The sequence below is a fragment of the Hevea brasiliensis genome, chromosome 15, assembly GCF_030052815.1.
Source record: "Hevea brasiliensis isolate MT/VB/25A 57/8 chromosome 15, ASM3005281v1, whole genome shotgun sequence".
NCBI classification, from domain to species: Eukaryota; Viridiplantae; Streptophyta; class Magnoliopsida; order Malpighiales; family Euphorbiaceae; genus Hevea; species Hevea brasiliensis.
Genome location: NC_079507.1, coordinates 66,883,363 through 66,896,790, shown reverse-complemented (window position 1 = coordinate 66,896,790; position 13,428 = coordinate 66,883,363). Strand labels below are relative to the sequence as shown.

The window sequence follows — 13,428 nt, the reverse complement described above, 5'->3', positions numbered from 1 at the left end:
ATGGACTTTCCAACGGGGAGTTTTTGACTCACCCGACCTGTAAACACAATATATAGTCATTTGGGAGCTCACCACCCTCCACATACTCATTAACATAAAATAAATGGGAGCTCAGCTCCCTCATCCAATCCATCAAACATGCATAGCATATTTAGTTTACAGGTCCAACATGATAACAATATTACAGACCATAATCAAATAATTTCTGCTAACACATGCGGAAATTCTAGGAGTAATTAAAATTACACAAATATTGATAAACAACCTGCGAGGTAGAAAAGCAGGTTAACCCAGAACAAAATATCCTCCTGTGGCTGTAAAAATTTTTGAACAGAGTGAGCGTTCACTCGAGAGTAAAATATCAATCTTAACTATAATCTCTATAACTATCTGAAACTAATGCAATCCTGTAGAGTGAAATGCAACATTTACATCATATTCACATCATAGCATCAAAAAGGTAATTTGGAGCACTCACGCACCCTGTAGCATCAATCATAATATATTGGGAGCTGATCCCCTATACAGCTCTCTTAAATCCAACCTGGTGCCAGCGAAGAACTCAAGCCGGACTTTCGCTTAATACCAAATCGGGGTCCCAGCGAAGAACTCAAGCCGTGTCTACCCCGAAGGACCGGGTCCCAGCGAAGAACTCAAGCCGTGTCTACCCGTCCTATCCATAGTCCACACCACATCACACGCACGCCAACGCACGCACACTGCTCCAAATTACCACAACAACATCATGGCACTTTAACATTTATCAATGCATCATAAATCGTGCCTAGAGTTTAACTACATAAATATATGCATATAAGTGATGCATGGGCATGTTGAACATATAATAATATCGAAATTACAATTAAAATTAATATTTTACTCACAGACTTGACGGCAATCACTGTGGCGGCTGGGCAGAGGAAGAAGGCTGTCCCGGCTCACCTGACAATTATATTACAATTATTTAATACAAATGACCCAATACAAATCAAGAAAAGACCCAATACGTCCTAAGTCGTGCCGAAAATCCGGCAAACTCTCCCCTATACCTAGGACCTACCCAACCTGCTAAAGGCCTCAAAACACACTTCTATATCCACAATCCATATATCCACAACTCAATCACATCACACAGCCCCTCCTGGGCCCATCAAATCAATCATTCATCACAATATGTAAAATTTCAATTTAGTCCTTATAATTGATCATTTTTGCAAAAACTGCTCAAATAAGCTCTAAAAATTATAAAACTCTGCCCCGCGGTCCTTAGAAATATTACTAAGCTATTGCAAAAAGAATCGTAATTTTCTAAGCTACCACGAATATTTTATGGATTTTTAATCCTATTTAAGCACTAGAAAATTACGAAAAAGCAAGGTTCGGGTTTACCTTTGCCGATTCTGACTTCGGGAACACGCTCGGGATGCCTGACAATGGTGGGGTAGCCAAAACCTCAATCCAATTCGGAGACTTTTCCTAGAGTCCATGCCTAGGAAATTTACAGATCCGGACAACTGTCGAATTTCCGCGAATTGAGGATACCTACACGAAGCCCAATAATAATATATAAAAAATCAAGGGTGTTACATTTAAGATATATAATTCTTAAATTTTTATAATTAAATGAAATAATTAAAAATTTAAAATTATTAAATAAAAAATTATAAAATTATTGAAATATTTGTAATTTTTAATTAGTTAGTCATGAAAATTATAGTAATAATGGTAATAAAAAAATATTTAAAAAAAATAAAAAATAAAATTAAATACTTAATTATAAAATATAATAATTTTAATATGTTAAATGTTATGTGATAAAACTAAGAGAAAATATATTCATAAGATAAATTTTTTTCTTAAAATGTCATGTGTCAACACTGAAAGAAAATCCGATTGATATATATATATATATATATATAGAGGTAAATAGTTATAGGTAGATTGACATATCTTTTCAAAATTAATTTTTTAAATTAATTTAAATTATATTATATTAATAAAAAATAATTAACAACTATTAATATGTGCCAAGTTCAAAGAGACATCTTCTCGAAAAAAAAAAAAATCGAAGAGACGTAAAGGCATATTCATTTTATCCATTTGTTATTTTGAATAATTAATATTAATAATTAATCTTATTAATTTATTACCTTAAATTTTTTTTAATTTTATAATCTTTTATATTATAAAAAGGTATATAAATTTGTTTCTATTTATTATTTTATAAAAATTCAATATATCAAAATTATTTTTCTACTGATATAAATAAATTTATTATAATAGAATTTTTATTCCAAACATTTTTTAATTATTAAATGGTAACTAATTTAATATTTAGTTTAAATAAAATTCATTTAAAATTTTTAATAATCAATTTCATAAAATTTATTATAATTAAATCAAAATTCATAAAAATTAATAGAATTTATAAATGAAATTTAAATTTAAAATGACAAATATTTGGAGTAACAAAATTATCTTACTATATATTATCTTATTTTATTTTATTTATTTAAAATATAAAATTTATTTTATTTAAAATAAATTTTATATTTAATATAAAATATATAAAATAAATAAATTTATTTATAAATAAATTTTATTATTTATAAATAGAATGAATTTTATTGTAAAATTAAACTAAACCAATCTAAAAATTGAATCTTTAACCTCTTAGCGCCTTATGCAGACCGGTCCAATATCCAAACCTGTTTTTAAAAACGTTGCTAAATGGCACCAAATGAATAAAACTGAAAAAAAAAAAAGGCACCAAAAGAAAAAAATAAATTCCGAATAAAAGGCAGAGTCATAAGCAGAGTAGTGACCGGTCAGGTGTAGCCATGTTACTTTGTAGGTGGCAAAAACGAATGCGAAAGGCCCATTCTCGTATCGGTTCTCAACTGCAGATCTTTTGTGCGCTCATTTCCTGGGATTTGAGTGTTTGAGCTCCCTCTTTCTCTGGAGTGCGCGACTGAAATCTACTAGCAGCCATGATTTCGACAAGCAGGCTCAAATCCGTCGATTTCTACAGGTCGGATCTCCATTTATTCAATTATATTCACCTATATTCACGTCGTTTTTGTTTGTTACATTCAGTGTTTATCTAGTGTTGGAGTTTCTTCGATTTTGATTTGGTTATAGCTTATGAATGTATCGGACTTCAATACTGGATCCATTGAGCTTATGAATCGGCTAATTTGATTGATTGTTTGTAATTTCGGGCCTGCTTGATCAGGCAGGTGCCAGCCTGCCAGACCACTAGGGACTAGGCAAGACGCCTACTGGCGGACTGAGTTGTGTGATCGGTGGTGTCTGCATGTGCTTTGGTGAACTAGTACTAGTTATAGTTTAATTAGTCGTAGCTATGTAGTTTTATGCTCACTGCATTTTGATTTGTTTCTATGTTTCTTGAAGAATAATGCCAATGTGTCGCTTATTATAGGCTAATGACGATAAATGCATAAATTTTGATAGTTGTGTGAATATTAAGGTAAGTTTAGGTCATTATAATTAAAAACTCAGTAATATGCACCTAGGAAATCAATTAAGAAAGTTTAATTATATTTTATGCATAAATTTGCAATGTCAACAGTAGAAATTGGTCATGTGTTTTGGTTATGGGAAAAATTTTGGATTTTCAATCTTGATCAGTTATTTATTTGGATGCGATGAACTATGGATAATTGTTACAACAATTAACAAGTATATGCAATGAGACTATAGTGAAGGCTTTAAATTATGACCTATCTTAAGTTACTTGAGGTTGAGACTTGAGAGAGAAAGTCTGCACTTGGTTTCAATTGTGGAGCAGCACTTTTTGTTCAAATGATATGCAAAAAAAGATTAAAAACAGGTTGAGATGGAAAGATGAGGATGCCTCCATCTCTCTCTCTCTCTCTCTCTCTCTCTCTCTTGCTCTCTCTCTCTCTCTCTCTCTCTCTCTCTCTCTCTCTCTCTCTCTCTCTCTCTCTCTCTCTATATATATATATATATATATACATATATCTCCCTTTCCTTGGTGTGCAGCTTAAGAATAAAGAACACTTACATTTGGAATATGTTGTTCTTAACTTTTCTTGTTGTGTCTTTTAATGTTTGATCAACTTGTGCAGTAACTTTGCATGGATGGACCATAATTATATATTATAAAATACAAAATATGAGATGCTTATTCATTTTCTGTTTACAGGAAAATTCCCAGAGACTTGACTGAGGCGTCATTATCAGGTGCAGGATTGTCCATAATAGCAGCCCTCTTCATGGTATTTTTGTTTGGAATGGTAAGCAGCTTCTGATTTGTGGAGCTTTTAATATTGAGAAGCCAATACCTCTTCATGGTATTTTTGCTATTGAGAATTGTTGCATTTATGTTGTTTCTCTCATATATATATATATATTTATATATATTAGCATTAATTTGGAGGGTGACCTTGGCGTAATAGTTAATTACTCCATTTGTGACATGGAAGTCATGGGTTCGACCCACAAAAACAGTTTCTTTGCAAAGTAGGGGTAAGGCTGCATATGTTAACCCTCCTCAGAGCCCATAAGTGTGGGATAAGGGATGCTTCGTGCACTGGGTCACCCTTTTTCTATTAGCCTTAATTCAAAAACCTTCTTTTGTTGCATTGCAAATATGTTTGTTCTTTCTTTGTGCAATATAATTTGGTGATATTAATCAGTGTTGTCACCAGGCACCCGGGTGCTCGCCTAGGCACTTGGGCAAGGTGAAATCCATGCACCTCACCTGGGAAGCCTCTAGGAGAAGCGACTTAAACCAGGCATTACTTTGGCGCCCAGGCGAGACCCAGGCGAGGTGAGGAAAGGAGATAAAATGCAAGAAATCAAGAAAAAAAGTTGAGAGAGAACATGGCCACCTTCTCCTCTTTCTTTCTTTCTTTCTTTCGTTTTTTTTGGTTAAACATTTCTATTATTTTTCTTCATTCTTCTCTTCCATCCCTCAAATTCTGAAATTCTTTTTTTTGCTGTCATTTTTTTCTTAAACCAATATATTATTTGAAATTCTGCGTGTATTCTATGTTTTTTTGTCTAAAATTCTGTCACATTTTTATTATTCTAGCCGAATATGTTTATTGTTCCTTTTCTTGTTTTTATTACTCCTTATTAGATGTGTCGTGGAGTTTTTTGAATTTCATTATTCTTATACTCAGTCAGTGGAAATAAAAGAATCTTTTTATTCTTCTCCTTCATTGATCTATGATTTAAATTCCCAACTCCATCAGATACACTACCCATCTCAATTTTTTTTACTCCTCTTGAATATTATTTTTTAAGGAAATTTTCAATACATTCAATGAATATTATTTTCCTAAATTTTTGTTACATTATACACTACAATCTATTTGGGTACTATATTACAATAATCTAGCCTATTCAGTATTTACAAGTTACATTTTAATCTATTCTAGTGTTCTTAATTCTTATGATGGAATTTTTTTTTATTTTTTATTTTTTTTATTTAGTTAGTATGAAAACAAATGGCTGAAAAATCTATAGCATCATCACACACAAACAATAAAATGAAACCAACATGAAAACATTGCTGAATGCTTTTGATCTTGAAGTTTAAAACATATAATATATTATGAAATATGAATATGAAATTTGATAATTTATTATATTAGAGTTTTTTATATTGTAAATTTAATTATTTATTATTTTAGAATGAATTTGCGCCTCACTTCGCTTGGGTGAGTGCCACGCGCCTCGCACGATGGAGGACCTTCTTGCCTTAAGGGCGTCTAGCGCTTTTGACAACATTAATATTAATATTAATTATAGTTATTTTATGTAGTATCTTGAAGTAAATAATGTTCTTTTTTGATAGGTGCAACTCATAATTCATTTTTCAGGAACTGAATAATTATTTAACAATTAGCTCCTCTACATCTGTTATTGTTGACAAGAGTTCTGATGGGGACTTCTTACGTATTGATTTTAATCTAAGGTAATTTTACGTTGTTATTTGATTGATTTTTGCTTTGAATAATCATGCTTTCGTCAACGTTGTTTTAAGTTATGTGTATACATGTGTGTTGTTTTGTGTGTGAATGTATTTTTTGTGTTGGAATTAAGATTGTTTTGAAATTGTTTATAATGCTATTTTATTGTTTAATTTTCATGCATCATGTTAGCATAAGCTTTAACGTCGGGAAGTATTCTTCTATGGTTACTTCATTTTAATTTACTTTGTTTCTATTTTCTCCTTTTCACCACTAGATTAGAGCTTATCGAATTATCTAATGGTAGTTGTTGACGAAGTAAAAATTTACATTGTAAAAAAAAAGTTATAGTAGAAACTCCCTATTCCTATTAAAAACCACATTACAAACTGTACTTCCATTTGAGATGCAAGGGTTCACCACATCTTCCCTTTTCCATGCCATCAAGAGACTCTTTGGGAATTAGCCCGTCAAAGAAAATTCTCAACTCTAATCTTCATGCTGAAAGGAAGTTAGCATTCTCATTCACCACTTTAAAAGTCAGCATCCAGCATTATTGCATTGTGGTGCCTCTATTATTTATTCGTAGTATTTTCACTCCATGTTAAGTTCCCTTGTGACCTCAGGACATCGGTGTGATATTGCTAATCTTTAATTAACTACAACTTAATGTGTAGTTGTAGAAATGATTTATGCTTTTATTATGGCATTTTCACAATTCTGTAGTATATGTTTATGAAAATTGTCAGTAAATAATAGTTGTTATTTTATTAATATGGTTGATTAATAAGTTTTCATTTTTCTTGAAGCTTTCCTGCTCTCTCCTGTGAATTTGCATCAGTTGACGTGAGTGATGTGTTGGGAACTGTAAGTTGTAATCTACTTATGTCTTTCATCTGCTTCATTTTATTGAATCTAAGTGAGGTCTCAAAAAGTTCTAGTGCTATGAATTATTTTTTCTGTTATAGCCCAAGTCAGATTGGAATGCCTATGTTGCTTTGCCCTTTCACTTTCTCTTTTGTTTGAAGTGCAATTTTTCTTATTAATAATGTTTTTGCATGTTCTATCAATTATGACGCTATAACTAGAATGTACTACTCGTTGATCGCCAAGGCACTGTCATACTTCCTTGAGTGCATGTTTCTTGTACTCCAGGATGTGTTGCACTAGATCTACTTATCTATTAGCATGTGGGTATGTGACAGTGCCCTATTCACTTTACCTTGAGAATAATATGTTTGTGTTTGGCTGCCTTTTGTATTTAGCATGATCCTTGAAATTGTCTTCCTTCTTAGCTGCTTAATCCAACATTCTTATTGATACTCTGTTGTTCATTGTTATTTTTTCACTCTTGTCTTCAGAACAGGTTGAATATAACCAAAACAATCCGCAAATTTTCAATAGATCACGATTTAAGGTCCATTGGCTCTGAGTTTCACTCAGAACCAATTTTGCATGACATTAAGCATGGAGATGATTTTGATGGAGAAGTTGGTGAAGGATCTGTTTTAATAACTGATCGTAATTTTGATCAGTACTCATATCAGTAAGTGGCCTAATTGTGAGATACAAACATGTCTGTTTGGTTTTGAGGTTCTTATTTAGGAAGATTTTCTTATCATGCGGTTATTGTTATGATATCTGCATTTGATTCACCTATTATTTTCCATGTGTGCCACATGTGCATTATGATGTTTAACACCTGAATTTGTATGTAAATTTTCTCGTTACTGTGATTTATTAAAGTATACGCTCTCATGCACATTGGTTCCTTTAAGAACTTTTTGTTTTTCTTTTAATTGCAATGACTTATTTTACTGCTCTCTTTTTATAAAATTTTTATGTACTTTTGCAACTAAAACAAAGAATTTTGTATAAATCCAGTGCTTTTAGGAAAGAAAAGAAAGAAAACAGAGAATCAAACCTATGAAATAATGACAGATAGATTATGTGTAAATTTTTTGATGAGATAGATGTATAGATAGGAATAAAAAAATATGATAGCCAAATTAGAATATCATGTAATCTCATTGTAAGTGATATAATTTATAGTCAACTCAATAACCAGTCAAATGTAAATATACTAGCCATTTTAAATTTATAGCTTATAAATCTAAACTAACAACTGGTCAAAATTCAATTATAAATGATACCGATAAAATTTGCAAATTTAAATATCTAAAATAAAGAAATCTTTTTAGTAACTGAACTTATCAAATTATGTTATATTTAATTAAAAAATGTAATTTGTGGGCAATAGTTCTTATCCAGTGACCAATCACTTAAATATAAGCACACTGTAATAGTATAACTGTATGGGCATTATAAAAATAACAAATTTAGATAATCTCTCTCTCTTTCTCACTTTATTATTCCAGTGCATAATTTTACTAATGTTTTATAACATCCACACTTTTCAGGTTTCCAATTTTGGTTATTAACTTTTATGCACCTTGGTGCTACTGGAGTAATCGTCTGGTAATTCTATTGCTCATTTATTACTAAATAGTTTGCTTTGACATTTTATGCCAAAGGTAATTGAAATGCTAAATTATTAATTTTTATCCCTGTTTTGATGTTTACGTGGATGTATTTCTTTGAACCTAATTTTATATTTCACTAATTATATTTATGCGACATTTCTGATTGTTCAGCAACATTAGTTGTTTCATCAGGACACAAGAATGTCATTGCTGGCGTACTAGAACTGATAGGCCATGATAATAAGCCCATTAGTTTTGCAGTTTTAAGCATCATAATCATTCTTTCCTTTTTTTTTTTTTTTAAGAAGAAAAGATATTACATTAATTCTACAGCCTAACGACTTTTTATGTTACCTATTTCTGATCATGTCGCATGCATTACTCAAAATTTTCTTAGTTCTGAGAACTCATGTGGCAGTAACTATAGTCACAAATATTGGAAAACTGCAGTCCTTTTTCCTTCAATTGGACTGCAAAGTTCAAATAGTTTAACAATCCTATATCTCTTAGTTTTGGTGAACTGATCCTTCCAATGAGGCCATAAAAATGATTAGCGCCATCCAACTTTACAGTTGGTGGCTTCTAATTTTGACCATCTTGGCTGTGGCATGCTTTCTTAGGATTGAGTGTCCTCTGGCATACTTCAGAATTTCTACTTGAAACCAAGTTATAACTGACTCATGTTTGATCATATCCTCCTTTGTAGACATTTTTCACTTGGAGTTTTCTTTTTAAAGCTTGTTAATTTCTTATGTGCTATAGTTATACATGCATGAGTGTTAGCTCAATAATATTCTGAAATCATTTAAGAGATTCAATTTTTTTTTGTTGTTGTTATTATTACTATTATTATTTGCTTTTTGTCAACTAGTTGAATAATTACTTTGTTGTGCTTGGATAAATCATTTTAAAGCTCCTATTGTATTAAAATTTTAAAACTGTTATGAGCTTAAGTAGTGTTTCTTCGCTTATTGTTATTGTTTCTTGTTTCCTTATTTCAGAAATCTTCATGGGAAAGTGCTGCTAAAATAATAAGAGAAAGGTACTTTCCTTTTCCTTGAACATAAATGTGAGTAGGTTTAGTCTGTTAATATACATTCGGTACCCTTACTTTAACATTTTGTTACCCAAGTTTTAACATGCCAATTTTTTTTAATAGATATGATCCGGAAGTGGATGGACGCATTATTTTGGGGAGGGTTGATTGCACAAGAGAAGTTGATTTGTGTAGGAGGTACTTTCTAGATAAATGCTTTTGATTTTTCATACAAAAGTTTGATTATATGTGCAAGTGCAACATCTGAATCTTCCTTAAGGATTGCATTGGCCCCATTGTAACATAGTTTGTACATTCTGCAATACATTGACCACCTCTTGTTTGGGCATTCCTGATTAACTTTCTCTTGCTCGTAATATGCTGAAATAGTTCTTTCATTTCAATATTGATTCCTTTGGTAGCTTTGCTATAGATTATAGGGTTATCTTGTTTCTATTTTCTTTATCAATGCTGAAAAGATATGTTAATTTTGTACCATATTTGTTAATTTTGTACCATATTCTTTGTCATTTTCAAGTAACTTGTCATGAATTTTCAGGCATCATATACAAGGTTATCCCTCGATTCGCATTTTTCGTAAAGGAAGTGATGTCAGGTGTGTTTTTTTTTTCTCCCGTGCTTTCCCCCTTTTCTTTTCCACTGTTTTTCACAGCTTTCTTATATTTGTGTATATTTTATCATACATGTTATTCTGAGGCAATTCCTATAGCATATTTTCTCTTCTTCAGATTTATCGTTTATCATTGATCTAAATGTATTTTCATCAAAGCTCTCTCACATGGCTGTTTCATGCATTATAAAAGAAATTTATACAACTCTTATGCTAACGCCATCTTTTGTGGTACCAACTTGTTTCTGCCTGTTTATGCGGGTGAAGAACTGTATTGAGGTTGCAATGATTATTATGCATACTATTGCAAAGCTCTTATTCTTCGTTTTTCTTTATCTGTTTGCTCTTGTTGTATATCCGTAACTTGTTTTCTCATCACAATTGCAATTGCATGAATGGAAATGACTGTGTTATATGGTGTTCCTTTTTCTTTTCGGTTTATGTTTCTTTCTTGGATCTATTTTGATGATTGGAATTCAGTGTTAATATCTGGTGGTACACTTGTGTGCTCAAGGGCATTCCTCCCCTTGTTATGGGTTGAGAAATGGGGATGGGCCTTTGACCAGTGTCTCTTTCATGTTTCATTTATCTTTACATTTTTGTATTTTGGATTTGCTATGCAACATTGCCACATGCACTCAAATATCTACTAATCAATGTTAGTTTGACCATTATTTACTTACTGAAATTTTCTAGTTTAGGTTTTCAATTATGAATCAGATTTAAATACTTAGAACTAGCTGAAACATGATTTTCTGGGGCATATATATATTGTTGTCAGAATGATCACCTTTCTAAAACTTCATCACCTTCTGTTTTTCCTTTCCAAATCAGTCAATTGGAATTCCCAAATTTATTGTTCTGTTTTTAAGACAAAAATACTGCGCAATATTGGCAGAAAAAAATTGAAGACCACATCGTTGAAATAAGTAAATGCACAAATAGTTATAAACTAAATTAAAAAAAAAATGGTGAAATTCAAGGAATTTGTATGTCATGTTTAGTAATGGGCCTGCCTAACATTTCTGAATGCTCCCATTTCTGTTGACAAAAGAGAGGGCTCTTTGCAGCAAATCATAATTTCCATTTTAATGGTTGATTCTGGTTTAAATGGTCCATATTTCATTAGTGAATTGGGCATTATGGTTATCTCCTCCTGTCTCTCCTCTTCTAATTAATGTAGAGATCATATGGTTTTTACATTTATTTGGATTTATTATTACTGGTTTCATTTGTCAACTTTGTTACTTGATGTCTTAATTGTCACAGAGAAGACCATGGACACCATGATCATGAATCTTATTATGGAGATCGAGATACAGAAAGCCTGGTTAAGGTGTGAAATTTATATCTTGTTGTGTTACTTAAGCTGCCAACTAATTTACTTGTGGGTGCAAATCCTGGCTTACATATTCTTGCCCTATTAGTAGGAGTTGAACCTGACCAAATTTGAAGTCACTTTTCTCTGCAGACAGTGGAAGGTTTAGTTGTACCTCTTCGAATAGGATCTCGTAAGTCTGATAATTCAACACAGAATGCCAAAAGACCAGCACCTATGACAGGAGGATGTAGAATTGAAGGATATGTGCGTGTAAAGAAGGTAAAATTCCATTATTGTTTAGTATGTTATGCTGCCCCACAGTTCCTGGTTAGGAAGAATAGAATTAGTTGTTCCAGTGTCATATAATGATGCTTTCACTCTCATAATCTGCTGGTTGTCTTTCTAAGCCTGTCAGTTGAGCTTAGTAGTATTTACATTGTCTTAATTTAGCACAGGTTCCAGGCAACCTCATCATCTCAGCTCACTCAGGGTCACATTCCTTTGATTCTTCTGAAATGAACATGTCGCATGTCATATCCCATCTTTCATTTGGCATGAAGGTTTCTCCCAAGATGATGAATGATGCAAAGAGATTGATTCCTTATATTGGTGGAAGTCATGACAAGTTGAATGGGCGGTCATTCATTAATCACCGTGATGCGGACGCCAATGTTACAGTAAGTTTGTCACTTTCATGTGATCCTTCATGTTCTTTGTTTCCGCAATGCTCTGCATTTCTCGATCATAAGCATTTAAATGTGACATCTGCTGATGTGTCTACAACACAAGCAATGCTTAACTGCACATTCACAAATGGGTAGACTATGAGGACGCCCAAGAAATGGCAATGAGCCCATGATGCTTGAATCTCCCTTTTCTTTATCATGTTAGTCGTGGCCATTTCCTTCTGGATAGGGTAGAAAAATAATAAGTGAAGTCTTAATGTTAGATTCATTGTTAATTATAAAATCCCCAACTGCCTTGTTCTTTAGGATAATGAAAAGTACCATTCTTAGATGAATTATATAATCTTTGTGATTCAAAGAACATTTTAATGTTCAAGCACTGTTCATTTTGTTTGCAGATCGAGCATTATCTTCAAGTAGTTAAAACTGAAGTGGTTGCAAGACGATCTTCTCGTGAATATAAATTACTTGAAGAGTATGAATACACAGCCCACAGTAGTTTGGTGCAGAGTGTGTACATACCTGTTGCAAAATTCCATTTTGAGCTCTCTCCCATGCAGGTCAAAACTCTTTTGTTATTTTTTTCATTATTATGCGAAGGGTAAGATCTCAGTAAATATGTCTTTGATGCTTTTCTATCTTCTGTTTTTATTTAATATGCTTAATTCTACTTCTGCTATCAGGTCCTAATCACAGAAAATCCAAAATCATTCTCTCATTTTGTCACCAATGTCTGTGCCATAATCGGGGGTGTTTTCACGGTTGGTATTTAATGTTTATGGTATTTTGGTTTGACCTGCAGTAAATGCACTTCTGATATTCTTCTCTTTTGGGTTTCAGGTTGCTGGGATTTTGGATTCAATTTTGCACAACACAATTAGAATGATGAAAAAAGTTGAATTAGGCAAAAATTATTGATAGGAAGATGAAATTTGTAGGTGTATAAAAAAAATTCTGATTTTTTACACTCATTTGTTAGAAAGTATTGTTAATAACAGTTGCACTGTATTACGCTTTTGATATATGCAAAGCATGAGTTATTATAATTGCCGATGCACATTTCTATGGATTTCATTCTCTATGGTTTGGTTTTTGCTCTCTCCTGCAATTTTTGGGAAAACAATAACATTTGCGTCAATCATGCCCATTGTCAAGCACCAAATGGGGAACAAACAGGATATGGGGAATCTTGTGTTTGAAATTGTTGCTCAGGGAGAGGCCTAACATCGATAATGGGTGGTTTTCCCTGTAAACAAAAGTTGATCGACCTTGCAACTTCTAAATTGTGTTACTGTTACCCCATCTGGC

General features: G+C 32.3%; 1 protein-coding gene across 2 annotated transcripts; it reads left to right on the top strand.

The window, feature by feature from the left end:
* The first annotated feature begins 2,764 nt into the window (after positions 1-2,764).
* On the top strand, positions 2,765-13,166 carry LOC110668793 (protein disulfide-isomerase 5-3). Of its 2 annotated transcripts, none has more exons than XM_058136722.1 (15): positions 2,765-3,031; positions 4,190-4,280; positions 5,874-5,968; positions 6,773-6,830; positions 7,325-7,509; positions 8,384-8,441; positions 9,448-9,488; positions 9,606-9,680; positions 10,042-10,098; positions 11,383-11,449; positions 11,585-11,713; positions 11,890-12,111; positions 12,519-12,680; positions 12,804-12,851; positions 12,961-13,166. In XM_058136722.1, exons 1-15 carry the CDS (start codon positions 2,991-2,993, stop codon positions 13,036-13,038), a joined length of 1,407 nt encoding a protein of 468 aa, XP_057992705.1. In that variant the 5' UTR covers positions 2,765-2,990; the 3' UTR covers positions 13,039-13,166. The 2 variants fall into 2 exon arrangements, with proteins under 2 accessions (XP_057992705.1, XP_057992704.1); XM_058136721.1 differs by having other exon boundaries at positions 12,804-12,881.
* The last annotated feature ends 262 nt before the right edge of the window (positions 13,167-13,428 follow it).

Coding starts and splice junctions, on each gene's coding strand:
- LOC110668793 (XM_058136721.1), top strand. CDS start 2,991: ATGATTTCGACAAGCAGGCTCAAATCCGTCGATTTCTACAG. Junction 12,112..12,518: donor ATGCGGACGCCAATGTTACA/GTAAGTTTGTCA, acceptor TTTTGTTTGCAG/ATCGAGCATTATCTTCAAGT. Junction 12,882..12,960: donor TAATCGGGGGTGTTTTCACG/GTTGGTATTTAA, acceptor TTTGGGTTTCAG/GTTGCTGGGATTTTGGATTC.